This window comes from Myxocyprinus asiaticus, chromosome 11 (assembly GCF_019703515.2).
Source record: "Myxocyprinus asiaticus isolate MX2 ecotype Aquarium Trade chromosome 11, UBuf_Myxa_2, whole genome shotgun sequence".
Taxonomy (NCBI): Eukaryota; Metazoa; Chordata; class Actinopteri; order Cypriniformes; family Catostomidae; genus Myxocyprinus; species Myxocyprinus asiaticus.
The window spans coordinates 30444125-30459216 of NC_059354.1; the positions used below are offsets into that span (position 1 = coordinate 30444125).

At 39.3% G+C, this 15092-nt stretch overlaps 1 protein-coding gene across 1 annotated transcript in view; it reads right to left on the minus strand.

The window, feature by feature from the left end:
* Positions 1–15092, minus strand: part of LOC127447804 (parathyroid hormone 2 receptor-like) — a 70077-nt gene that overhangs the window by 7279 nt on the left and 47706 nt on the right. Inside the window, exon 8 of the mRNA XM_051709864.1 lies at positions 14272–14338. Coding sequence (XP_051565824.1) covers positions 14272–14338 — 67 coding nt within the window. The remainder of the gene's footprint in view (positions 1–14271; positions 14339–15092) is intronic.

Below are 15092 nucleotides of genomic sequence, written 5' to 3' on the forward strand. Positions count from 1 at the left end.
TATTCCAGGTTCAATACAAGTTGTAATGAGTCAGAGGCAGACACCGAGTGAAGATCAATGTGCAGAGTTTAATGCAGTTGTAGTTAAACAAGCAGAGGTCAAAACCAGGTAAGCAATCCAAACAAAGTAACAAATCAAAGTCGGTAAACAAAGGGGTAATCCAAGGAACGGGCAATAATCAAACGCAGGCAGTAGATAAAGATAACGCTAAGAAATTCAAGACAACATGTGAATTGGCAGGACTTCGCAATGAAGTGAAGTAGAGTGGGGATTATATACACAGAGAGTTTGATGAATGAATGGCAATCAGGTGTAAGAGTCAATGGCGGGAAGAAGGGGGTTCTGGGAGATGTACTCTGGTTACAGGTTAATCCTCAAGGGAAGGAGATCTTGTGTTAACAGATTGGGAAGATGTGGCACAAGTTAAGATCAATCAACGGCATTTGTGGCATAATATTGATTACCTATTATTTGAGCTGTAAAGTTGTTTAAATTGTCATTTTTACAGTCATTTTAGGGTTTTATGGTTTGTTGACACTACATTGTCATGGCAACATAGTTGTAAAATTGGATACACTTTACACAGAAAAGGTTAGTAAGTGATTTTATCATACTAAAATTAATATGCATATCCTTTATGTCTTATGGCAATAATTTTCTAAAAAGTTCATATTTTAAAGTTAAAAAATTGGACCATTCACTTACATTGTAAGTGCCTCACTTTAACCTTTTGCTTTTTTTAAAAGAAAAGGAGGGACAAGTCAAAATGCATTTTTGTGGTAATCAGGCTTATGTCACAAATGCTGTCAATTGAGCTTAACTTGTACTGAACCCGGAATATTCCTTTCAAGGTGCTGTAAAAGATATGACAAGAAGAACGTCCATATTCCCTGAAAGAAATAAATGAAATAGGTGCCACGAAAACCGCTTTTCACAACTAACACCGCAATACCTACACATGGCCAGTGTAACTGTTCAGGGTTGTGGACATCACATTGCATTTAAATTTTTTTACATTTTTTTTATTCTTACCTAACCTGTTACTTTAAAAATCTCTCTAACGCCATCTCTGATAACAGTGGTCTCCAAGGGTCTCTGAGTGTATGCATGTCTCATTCTTGGAAAGAGGGGGCTTGTCTTATTCATTGGCTAAGTCTGGCCAAATTTTAAAACTGTTAAAATTGCATACAGCACCTTAAAGTAGAAAATTAGTATGTAAATTACTAATTAAAGTTTAAATGCTTGTAAACAGAGTCTTGTTTGCCTGAGGAGGTAATATTGTATTAGTAGGCTGCTTGAGCTTCCCGTTAGGATCAGTTTTGTGTGGTACAGTACATCAACAAAACAAAACAATGATCATTTTTTTTCACTTAATAATACATTTACATATCATAAGTTTATAATAAAAACTTTAGTGTCTTGTTTAAAAAGTCTGTAAGAATGGGGCGTGAGACAAACCTCTAGAAATTAACATTAAAAATTTACTCCCCTAAGGGTAACTGTATAATTCGCACACTAATGTCTACAGGATAAGCACAGGATGCATATGAACTGTGAAGACCAGTGCTTAATTTGAGACGGATCCTACTGGATCCTGTTCCGAAAAATGTTAGAATATGAATATTTTTGATTTGGTATTTGTTTAAATTGATGCGGCATTGACCAGTGCATTGTCAAATGGTGTGTGTGTGTGTGTGTGTGTTTGAGAGTGAGAGAGAGGGAGAATCAGCGTGCAGGTGTTCATGGAGGTTATGCCTTGCTATTTGCCCTTAACACATTCACTTTTGGCCAATCGGCTTTTTAATTAGTGCAAAATCTCTCATTGTTTGATGCTTATCACTGCATATGCAGTGAGCACAGGGAAGCTGAGAGAGCATCTAACTGGTGAAATATTCTAATAAAGGTAGGCTAATATCAGCGAAAATGTCAAAAATTAATTAATTAAATTAATTTTTCAAAACAGCAACTAATAAAGCTGATGGTGTTCCTGATCAAAAGAGATTCCGAGAACATGAAACCACACCTCTGAACAACACTGCTAATAGCAATGCTAATCAGGAGGACAGTGGGAGACATGAGCAACAAGAGTTGGATCAGTCAGAAACTGATGTAATGGAAAAGGCAACATCATCAGTGAGAAAGGAAGTCACTCAACCAAATTATATATGGTCTGAAGCACAGTTTAAAAACAAGCAGGCTCTTTACCCATGGCTGAATATGGAAAATCAAAGACTGCCATACATGTCGGAGTGTGGGTTAAATGGGACCTGAGCAAACTGTTGGAATGAAATTAGCAACGGACTGGGTGAGTTGTACAGTGACATCCATGGCGCCAGATAAAACAAAACAGCAGCGGGCACTTCGTAATAAATGTTGAGCACAGTCACACTAAATTACATATGGTCACAGAAAGCATTTTGCAAAAAGAAAATCAGAATACAATTGCACAAGGTGTTGTCAATGCCCAGACTGAACAAATTAAACTATGGCTAGAGTATTTTGAACAGCCTAAAAAGCAAAACTTAAGGTTACTCACATAACCCCGGTTCTCTGATAACATGAAGTGAGGTATCTCACTAAGGGAACGCCCCAAGCGTGACCGTTTGCGGAAACACCAATGACACCCCGTCTGTCAAAATTTGACAGACTAATCGCTGCACCTATCTGGGAGTCCCACATCCCCCATATTAACCGCAGCTGTATACTGTATTTGTGGCTCAGGTGAAACTACAAGATTTTTCTTTGCTAGAGAGACACAAGTTTATGAAAGATTTCCTCTCAAAACAATTGATTTGCATAACAAGTGATGGGGCATCTGTGATGTTTGGATGTAGAAGTGGGGTAAAAGCTAGAATGCATGCAATGTTTCCTGATGTCATCAGTTGGCATTGTACGGCTCATGGACTTGAGTGACACCCTTAAAGAAATTGGAGCAATCGTTAATTTCAAAATCCTCATGAATAAGCTTTACTCGCTTTACCACACATCCAACTGAACTGAAAGAGCGTGTGGAAAGTCTAGACATTCAGCTGCACAAAATTGGAGAATTCTGGACACTGTGGGTTGCATTAAGCTTCAGAACAGTCAAGGCAGTGTGGAAAATTCCCCTGCCCTCAGTAAGCACTTCTGCGCAGCAGCTAGTGATGCCTCAAGCAACAATGTGACTCCCAGTACCTACAGTGGTCTTGCAGCATGTATATACCGGTACTCTAATGCTTTCATTAAGGATTTGGGACTGATGTGTATCAGTTGAACTTTAAAAAAAAGACTGCACAATAATTGATGCACGAAAAATAAATTATATGCCAAATGCGATTGTTTAATACGTAATTTAATAAGTTGTGGGTTCTTCTTAAAGATTAGGCTTGTTGAGTGAGCAATTTTTTTTCCGTGGCACTAAATTAAATGTGAGCAAATTGAATGTCAATAGTTGTGGTTCTTAATAATCATATTTGGAGCCACACAATACTTTAAAAAGCATACTTTAAGCATTTCCATAGGCCTGTAGTAGCTAATATAGGTGACATAATAATTTGAGATGTCGGGCAGGGGAGCTTGTTCACATGCTGTAGTTGGGGTCTGCGCATTGCATAGAATTATGATGCTCTTTGCGGTAAGCGATACCACAACCATGGGTCATCATTGTGTTATCCGGGAAAGTTGTGGTCATATGGTCAGCACTGGTCACCATACCTCTTAATCATTGTTTTTGATCTGGCAATAATTCATTTACAAATTAAGCGCTGGTGAAGCCAAAAGTCCACTTCAGAATTCTCTAAAAATGCCTAGGTATACATACTGTATACTTTGTCTCAAAAAGAACAAAGAGGACATTAAAGGTAGTGAAAAGACAGACAAAAGACCATGTGCCCATTTGACCATTTGCAAAATATCTCCTATTATTGACCAACCACATCCTTCTCCACAGATGACTTCCAGAGCTCTTTTCTGACATGCAACAGCAATATCATTATGCCATTTCCAATTACTGCAATCACACATTTAAATGGCCCCTTCTGTAGAATATTGCCCTCATATCCACCCTTCTGTTCTACAGGAGTAAAATGGAAATGTGACTTTCCAGTTCACAACATACAGTATGAATCATCATTGGCCAGCTTTTACTCTAATTATATGTGGCTATATATCTGACTTTTCTATTAATACCATCCAGCCATCATCAGTTTTTTTTTTTAACAGTATAGAGCTCATGTGCAAACAAATAGGCCACGGCTCTGGCTTTTTAACAGTACATCAGCAATGAGGAGAGATCACAACACAAAACTTGTTTCACTGTCCTCCTCTGCCCTCCAATTATATACTGCTATAGACATTTAATTATATGAAGGGAAGCAGGAAGGAAATATAATTTATTGCATATTTTAAGAGGAATGCTTAATATCTGTCTCACATTTCGAATCCAAATAATTTTAAAATAAACATCCAAATATGTGAGACATCTAAAACAATTATTCAAATTATTCATTGTGAACACTTAATCTTTTAGTGCGTGTAAATGTGGGAACCTCGTGTGAACCTCAAGTAGGAGATCACCTCAGCTCACAGAGTGTCATGACGACATCATCTAGGCTGTGGCTGAGTAGCATTGCTGTGGCCACAAAAGATTATCCACCAGTCTTTGAAAGGTTACAAACACCTCACGCTAGCAGAAGGGACATAACCCAGTACTGTCAGTGCTGTACAGTACACATGGTGCAGTGAAGGCTGTTTTCTCCTACATTGTAGTCAACATTTTTATGGAGAATAGAGTTATGACAGAGAACAGTAGGAAATGTCCACACGGACTCAAACATGCATCACCCACACAAGTGTCACAGCTTGATTTGTTGGTACACTAACTGCTACACCACAACTGCAACATCCTTTAATAAAGTTAATAAAACATACATTGTCTAGGTGTCAATGAAACAGCAAAAATGAAAATGCTGCCATATATTTACCTGCATGTTGTTCCAAACCCTTATTATTTTATTTAATATCATCATATTTAAATACAGAGTAGGTCGAATGTAAATGAAATTTAAGAGCTCCAGTAGATGAAAAGATTTAAAAAAAAAACAAAAAAAAAACTCTGATCATCACACAGTGCTATTTGCAAGACTATTATTTGTTTATTTTACTTCAGTAATGCACAAGTCATATTGAATGACTTGTACTTTTAATAGGGACATCAATAGATATATTATTTTTTTAAATCAAATTAATTACAGGACATGCCGATTAATTAATTTCATTAATCACAATTAATTGCATACATCACTATTTGCTGAGAAAGGCACCCAAATAAAAATAATTCATATAAAAAATGCATAACAATTGAAATATTTATAAATATAATATGTATGGCCTATAATAAACATATAATACGGATTGAAATTCAGTTTGAAATAAATTGCATTATTGTGGCAGATAAATAAAGCATTGATTAGACAAGACAAAAAGTGTCTCGAAAACTACAAGCACTTTGTCTCTGTGGCCCTATGAAAATCCTTTGTTTGTTTTGAGTGACCTGTCTATACAAACATAAAGACATCGACTTGACCAACGGCGGAAATCTGTACTGAAAAAAGTTTCTTTATTTTTTTATTAATTCCATTTGGTGGTTCTTGTGGCGAAAAAATTACATACTTCAGCTTTAAGAACTCAATATCTTGTTTGTTTTATTTCATATCATTGAACACGCCTAGTTGACAGCAATCTGTTTTGCATTGAGTTCGTCAATGTGTCCAGTTCCATAGTATGTGTTCTTGGGTTCTGTTTTCGCTATTTTAAATTGCCGCTCTACATGGGCGGCTCCAGGGCTGGTCTACCGGGGCTAAAGCCATGAATGTTTCCCATAAAGCCCCGAATGGTTTGATAATCATTTTGTAGTGACGTCAGAAATATCAGTGCTTAGGTATCAAGCTGATATGAAAACATATCACATTTTATTATTTTAACATTACATTTTAAAGTTAAGGTACTATATATAAATTAATGATTCCTGTCTTTCTATGGTATTGACAACACCAAATACAGACTCAATTCAGTACCACATGTTGTCTTGTTGACAGCTGCTTTCCAGCTCTCATGCTGACTTTGTGTGCGCATGCAAGAAGAGAGCTTGCGGCACACAATTGCGGCTGTGTCTTGGAAACTGCGTTGAGTTGGTCCATCCAGATGCAGTAAGTATCAAATATTTAGATATATAACCCCGAAAACAAGGAGTAATATATACAGTTGTACTCAAGGAATTTGCTAACTTTAAAGTCACAAGCCAGGACAACTCTTTATTAAGACATGATGCAATAAACCTAGCAAACTTTAGCAGATCTAGCTATTATTTTTCATCCCTATCACATATTTAGCCTATTTACAACTTGCTTTCTTGTAAATTAACTTAAGCACCCGACGAATCAATGAAAACTGTATACCGCCATACACAACGTGTTAAACTACGGAAAGCCGAAAGGGACAAAACAGTGGTTTTTTTTTTTTATCGCGTTTTAAAATATAGGTGTTTAAAATATGCAATTTCTGATCTTCGAGCATATCTAAGGCTGAGACAAAAGTTAGTGAGACTTTTTTTAGTTTACTATATAAACGACACCTCTTAGATGTATTCAAATTTTTATTATAAAGTGTATTATGTAAGGCAGTGTTTCCCAAACTGGGGTACGTGTACCCCTGGGGGTACATAAGGTGACAATGTGGATAAGCATGTGGCTCTAGGTATTCACTATTCAGAAGTTCATGCAATCGTGTAGACCTCATTATTTAACATAAAAATCACAATGATGTGACAACCAAAAATGTCCTAGTTACTTTCGTAACCTCCGTTCCCTGATGGAGGGAACGAGACGTTGTGTCGATGTAGTGACACTAGGGGTTTCTTGGGAGCCCCAAACACCTCTGCTTTTTGAAAAAAGTGGAATTTGCAAGCCACTCCCCCGGACATACGGGTATAAAAGGAGCTCATTCAGGTTTTGTACTGAGAAGCTGAGACAAGGTCCTGGACATTTCAGCAGGTACTTCAGTGTTGTGGCAAGATGGACACAACATCTCGTTCCCTCCATCAGGGAACGGAGGTAACGAAAGTAACCAGGACGTTCCCTATCTGTCACTCACTCGACGTTGTGTCAATGTAGTGACACTAGGGGTCCCTATACAAAACACCACAACTAGCTGAACTGTGTTACGTGGACTGGCGGTGCGAGATGGGCAGACTGCTGTGTGCCTCGTAGCCAGCGCACCAGGCTGTCACGTAACCTCCCCCAATGCTCTTATGAGCGTCGAACGGTCCTTTGGGAACAAGTCGACTGTCCAACAATTGGCCTCTTTTTATGACCTCTTTTCCTCTTTTTTCTCCCCAAAAAGAGTGGAATTTGTTAACCGACTGGGGGCCATAAATGTCTACGTGGGGGGGGGGGGGGGGGTCACTCCCAAGGGGAAGACACCGCGGAGACCACACCCCACCCAGCGAAGGGGGGTGGGGGGGGGTTATTTTAAGTGGAAAAATGTCACATGGTCTTACTGAGTCTTGTCGGAAGTATGTCATGTGGAGAAGTCGCATGGTAGGTCCTACCCGAGGGGGGAGGAGTTTCTACAAACATGGTGACCAGGGGCAGAGGGGCCTCTGCCCAAGGAAGATGCAGTTTTCCGACAGGGAACCGATTTAGCGGAAGATATCACATGGGGTCACCTATGGGGAACCAGCACATGTGGAGCACCTACCCCAGTACAGGGCCTAATTAGCACACATACTGGGCCGGCAGCAAGTTTCTCCACAAACTCGTCTGCCACAGGGCTAAGGAGAAAAGTCATTCAGGATCACAGCTTGTGAACACGACTGGGGGTCAAAAGCGCATGTCTTCACCTCAAGGAGGGGAAAGGTGCTATGCGCAAGCGTTCCCACAGTCCATCGGAACCAACCCGGTGTGGGCATGTTTGTGCCACAGCTGGGTGCGCAGGGGCAGGGGGTCCGTCGCTGGAGCGTCGAACCTGCCAAAATGGGACGGTGGACGGTGGTCGTGACGACAGCCGTGCGCACCTGACATGTGACCCAGGGAACAAGAAAACGAAAAATAAAACAAAAGATTCTCCTCCCGGCCCTCCACCGGGGATGGAGTGGTCTGTCTACCAGCTCCATAGAAGCGGGTCTCCTCGTCCCTGGGTCGCCTGTCTCAGGGGTGCTTCGAAGCCTTCGTATTATTTAGGATAAATATGTTTATAGTTAATAGGCGTTTGTTGCGTGTGTGTATGTGTTCATGCACGCACCTTGCTTGGACGAAATTACACTATTTAGGTCAATAATGTTTAAGTATTTGCAATCCTATTGTTTAGTGCTAATGTCCATGTGTATTTCTTTGCAGTTTTACCGGGAGGGGGTGGGGGTATTGTTAGGGCACCCACCAGCAGAAGCATAAATTGGCGCCTATGGTGGGGCCCTAGGAAAAATCATGAAAATGGGCCCCACCGTTGTGAATATTGTCATAACTTTAAAACATCCATAGAACCACTGCAAACGTGACGAGTGGGATATTTTTGTATTATTATTATTATTTATTCATTTTTAGACAAAGCAGTAAAAAATAAGCACTCTATAGCTTGGTAGATGACAAATGTCATATTCAAGATCTTTTATTCCCCTACATAAAGATGTTAGGTTAAAATGTGCATGAATGTATAAGGGAATGTGTGTATTTTAGGTGCTGTGACAAGTCAGCGGTTCTTCACTATTTTAAGTTTTCCCCCCTTTTAATCACCTTTAAAAAAAAAAATTCTAGAAGTACAAATAAACTAGTGTCTCAATTAATATGAGGTTATGAAAAATGCAGGTATAATAATTACAGGGTGAAACTTACAATAAAAATAAATAAAACAATAAGATTGTATTTGTTGACAGTAAATTTGTTGTTTGGTGATTATTCGGAGCTCATCTTTTTTTTTTCTCTCCCCTTTTTCTCCCCAATTTGTCATGCCCAATTCCCAATGCGCTCTAAGTCCTCGTGGTGGCGTAGTGATAGTGATAGTGACAGTGATCCGGGTGGCAGAAGACGAATCTCAGTTGCCTCCACATCTGAGACCATCAACCTATGCATCTTATCACGTGGCTTGTTGAGCGTGTTACCACGGAGACAGCGCAGGTGGAGGCTTCACACTATTCTCCGTGGCATCCACGCACAACTCACCACGTGCCCAATCGAGAGCAAACCACATTATAGCGAACACGAGGAGGTTACCCCATGTGACTCTACCCTCCCTATCAACCGGGCCAATTTGGTTGCTTAGGAGACCTGGCTGGAGTCACTCAGCACCAGAGCATGTGAGCGAAGCGGAGCGGCGTGACACTCCGCTCAATAACCCGCTCCATGCGTGTGTGCTCCGCTCAGCTGCTCACAGACCAGGCTGACGCTCCGCTCAAGAACCGCTCACGCTCACCGGTAAAAAAGTGTTCCCTCAAATCCCGCTCTGACATAAAATCTCTCTGTAGTATACTTGGTTCCAAACAGGTACACAGGGGGTAGCTAAAGTGGCCCAAGCTACTGCCCCTTTACCCACATGGGCTGAGGAGCCCCTCTGGGTGAAATATAGACTATATGCTGACATTTATTAAATTATCAAATGATTAGTAATGTACACATCTGAAATTATGTGATTGTATTGTTGTGTTTTTGTATATAAAATCTCGCTGTTTATTTTGGACTAGTTTACAACTGCTGTCAGATAATTGGGTCTACCAGACCTTCGTTATCATTGTTATCAGTCAAATATTTCTCTGTTAGCACAAATGCCATTGAACATCTTCAAATAATGCCTTAAAAAATTCTAGTTCTAAATTACCTTTATTTACTTTAAACAAGTCATCAAACACACCTCTACAAGTGATAAAACATATGTATGTTGGCACGGAAATGTGTCAATAATTTCGCATATGTGCAAATTTGTGCTTTTCAGTTTAAACTGGACCTGAGAGACACAACCGACCCAGAAAAACACAATCTTTTCAACTTTAAAGTTTGTTCGAGTCCTTTATGGCAATAATGAAAACATGGACTGGTACCAGGAAAAATATTGCAGGTAAAAGTTAAATTCATAATTGTTTTCCAGTTGTCTCCACAGAATGATTATACTGTAGATTTGATACATTAATATGTTTCTGATTTAATGCTATCAGACTTTGTGTCTGTAAATTAATATGAGCAATTTCTCGTCCTAATTTTGTGTTCAGTTTTAAAGGGTTTATTAAGTTATCCAGAAAAGAGCAGTGAATGTTTTTCTCTTTTTCAGTGTTGTTGCTTTATTAATATTCCCTACGATTTTATATGTAAGAATCAAATGCAATCTAAAGGACTATGGTTATTTATATAATAATTATTATATTAGTAGATACCTTGTGCCCCCTTTGTTTTTCCTTGATATTTTTAAAGCATTATAAAGTGAATCTGGACTTTATACGTGTCAAACAATCATGTCTTGTGCATGCACTCTTTATATGTACAGCAAGGTTTAACCATGGATTTAACAAATAAACAATATTTGCCCTGCATAAAGTGAGATTTTTTCCAATATATATATATTCGATGAAATCATGTTTAATGATCCTAAAACAAATACAAATTATTTAATTCACAAATTACACTGCCTTCATTTAAGAAAATGTTTTTTTTCCTAATGTACAATCATTTATAGGTTTTTTCTCTGCGCATGAATGCAGCAAGCGATGTCGAAGATGTTATCTGCAACCACTAATCTAGAATAATTTTTCTTTACATTTCACTTCTCGTTAAGGTGTGGATTTGTCTTTGGGAAACTTACCAGCAGTTATGTGCCACTTTATCCCGAAGCAGAAATCGAAAGCAACAGGCAGTCGATTAAGTGAGATAATTCCACTATGAAATTCTCTATGTGAGAGCGGACATATTTACCAATCAAATGCTCAATTGTACAATAGAGGCATGAAAGCAGAATGCTCCGCCTGCAAATTAGGACACACTGATCTGCAAGATCATACATGTTTATTAGTTTTGATGCAGGGATTTTTTGTGTGTGTTCACCGGGATTCAAGGAAAAATGCTTTGCCAATATACAGTATTATTAAGCTTACATATTCAATTGAGGGTGCTCCAACTTTCGCAACCCTGCAGAACCGGGCTCGCATCTAGGTGGAAGCTGCACTGACATGATGGCAAAACAACAAGATACTTATCTATTAATTTATTATCGAATAGTAGTGTAGTCTACTAGCACATCCTTGTGCTCTCTGGCAATGTGACACATACGATTCCAAAAGGAATATTTGCTAATTCTCACAGTCTCTCCACACTCCCTTTTGATTTCCTCATTCTTAGCTTTGATTAATACTTTGCATTTATTTCGGTTATGAGGTTTGCAACTTCACATAAACAATGTTAGTGCTCCATAACCTCTTAACCGCTTATTTCACAGATTCCCTAACCAGCGTATCATGAAGCGCATTCTGGGTTGAGCAAGCGGCACTGAGCGGCCTGAGCGAGCGGTGTGGAATCTTTAAAAAGGCGCTCTCCGCTCAGGTGAAATTATCACCGCTCTGCTCAATGCTCCGCTCTGCTCACATACTCTGCTCAGCATGCCCTGGGTTCGAACTCACGACTCCAGGGGTGGTAGTCAGCGTCTTCAAGGGCGTCCTCCTGCAGCAACAGCACCGGCTCCGCCGCAGCCTGCCCCCGTGGCCCGGCCCCGGCGTGGAGCCCACTGCAAGAAGCAGATGCCACCCGTCTCACAGCCAGCCGCCAAGAACCCAAGGAAGGAATATAAGATTGTGCAAGCTAAAATATTGCTGTCTGTACATTGCTTCTGGCCACTGAAAGATGTGTGGGGTGCCCTTCCCTTATCCAGTTTGTGTTTTATCTTTCTTGATCTTGGGATGGTTGGACTTTTTCCCAAAACTCTTCAAATCCATTTTAACAAAGATGTTTTATGTCCTCTTTTAGTGTTTCAATCATTGCAGCAGCTTTCTGTAAGTGCAATTGGCTCCTTTGGATTGCTGCATTGACTATTTCTGTACAAGAGAAAAAATAATCAAAAGTTTCAACATGAAAAATTTCCCAATTTTTTTTAGGTACGACAGAAGTCTATTTGCCTTTCCGCCTCACCACTGTCACATAGACACAGGTCCTCAAGAAACTCCATTATTGTGCTATAGTTTGATAATGGACTGTAACAAAGCGGCTTTCACTGTCCAGCATGTTGGGCACAGTGGTCTCATTGAAATCTTTGCATTGAAATTGCAGAAACCAAGCGAGTCTCTTGACTCACTTGAATTTCTGATGAGAGTTATCAGGTCACGAATAAGTACAATGAAACTGGGACAAGCTGGGATGTTTTGGGCAACATCCTGTATCACCAAATTACCACCACTCCTTTTCTTGTATGCGAGCCTGTAGACCTTTTCGAATGACAGAAACATTTTCTGATCAGCAGTGAGAATCTCATTAAGAATTCAATAAGAGCATCTGCAGTTGTGTAAGATGTCTCGTAAAATCCAACGAATAATTCCTTTGGGTCCAGACCTTCAGTTACAAAATGGAAGCATATCGACACCAGCTCTTTGACTGTAAATCACAGTGAAAAACTCACAGTATTTCTTTGATTATCATTCTCAATACATTATTGGCCATGATTTCCGTCATCTCATTCAGAATATCATGAGAAAGCCACTTGTTCTCCTTGCGAGCCAACCACCACTTCAGCTCTGGGCTTGTAAATATAATAACTGAATTAAATTGAAATCCTCATCTGTGTGCCCTTGAATTGCCAACCCCTGGCATTCTAGATACGGGATTGCGGATAAATACCCAATAAATCAATTCTTGCCTCTTCTATCTGCTTTTGTTCACCTGAATTTAGAGCAGTTGCCACAATAATACCAGCATTGGCAGCGCTGACAACACTAACTGCAGCTCGGTGCAGATTTGATCTTTCATGAGATTTAATCTTTCCAGTGCTTTTGAACAGCTAGAAAAGCCATCAAACACTTTATAAGATTCTCGCTCGAGTGTGGTAGATTGGAGCGGGGCATGCATATCTTTGGCTTTAAAGCAGAATTTACAGAATCCCTTGTTTTTGGTAGCATCGTAAGCTGTCCAGGGGAATGTATTTTTCTAGTTAGCTAGTTATGTTCAAGAGTTATTTTGCCTCTCTGCTTCACTGCTGCTGTAATCACTAAATTCATTACTTGAGAGAGTTGGTGTCAACTGAAGTTTTCATTTTAATTACAAACCTATCCATTTGAAACAAATATTTGAAGGCAGTACAAATATTATGACCCGTCAGAACCGCGATCCCAAAATGAGATCCACCAATCAGAGAAGCTTCCAATTACCAATTGCTTTTTTCGATTTTTAAAAATTATTTGCTTCAAATCAAATTTTTTAACTTTGTTAAATTATATTAGAGCTTTCTGGTTTGGGTCAAGGCTGAGAAATATTTATTACATATTTTTTCAAATGCCAATGGAGAAAATTAATGTGGAATATCTTGTGCTTTTTCGTGGGTGCTCAGCCATTCATGTGGGTGCCCCCACAAACTCATGGGTTAGCCCTGTTTGCAACAATGGCAAATGCTGTAGAAAAAAGTGACATTAGTTCTATGAAAAGCTCTAGCATCATTTGTATGAAGATGGCACTTGGGTTGTTATTTTAATGTAATGACATTCATGCCTTTTAAAGTGAGGCACGAGTTTCCAAATACTATTTGGGGGCACTGTGTATTATGCAGCATACGCATGGGCAATGTTTAATTCGCTGCATGGTTAGGCCAGTGACTAGAAACCTTAGTTTACCTTACTTTTAATTTATACTTGATAAACAAGTCCCCCAATTTTAAATTCAAGCTCAAATCATCTGCTTATTTTAAATGATAATTAAATCATAATAAACTGGAAAGGAGAACTGAGGTTGACGTGTGCAACTCTGCTGAGATGATGTCAGAATCACATGTTACTGTCGGCATCCAATAATTGACAGAGCAAGAAAAAACACACACATCTCCAAACATGCTACAATTATGGTAATGTTCTTGGCAGATCTACACTGACATTTGCCTTCTTTGACAAAGTTCTTTTCATCTTGCACTGCATAATGGAAAAGAGAAAAGTTTAGGTGAAGTTAGACGATTTCTCCCTTCTCTGGGAAAATTGCCTTAATCTTTTAACTGTTTCTCAGACTGCTGGTTGGTTCTCACGGTGTGTTTATTAAGTCTCTGACAGTTTTTCACGTCGTTCTTACTCACCCCAATGGCTGTCAGAATGGGGACCTGGTAGATCCATTTGATGTTTCCTGCACTTAGCTCCCAGCATCTACAGAAATAAAGACATAGTGAGACAGTAAGAAATGATAGAGCGGTGAGGAAGATAATGGGAAGAAGATAAATGATTTGATTTGGCACACAAGACTCATGATAGAGGGGATATTTATAAAGGGATAGAGGAGGAGAGAGATGGAGAGAGACTGATAGAAAGAGATAAAGAAGCTTCCATTCCCAGAGGCAGTGCTAACAAAGTATAATGTACTCCATAATACATACTATATGCATCAGAAGGACTGTTTAGTCTCTCTGAAACACTGACCTCCCTCCTCACTTTCTTTCAGTGTGAGCATGTTTATGAAGCTCATTTCCACTTGTTTACCTCCAGTTTGTTTCACCATTCATAATCCCATTAGTGTAGCTAAATGGATAATCTATCATGCAGAGGATATCACCCAAAAACAGGATATAGTGTAAGCACTCAGAGAGAAATTGAACACATGGCCAGTCTGGAGCAAAACTAAGGAGTCAAAATGAACATGTCCATTATAAATTATCATAGAGTGATAAATTGATTGAAATTATCCTCATTAAGGGGCTTTAATACCCCATACAGTGATGGCTAAATGTGGGAACTGCAGTCAGTCAGGATATGGAAACAGTGCATCATATGATAGTCCACTCTACCTCCATAAAGGACCAAAGGAAGGAATTTCACTTCCCTTAGTGCTGTTGTAGCTCATACATGCATTCTAAAAAGTATCATCTTATTAAAATGAGACTGAGTCATAGCCTTTTATAAAACA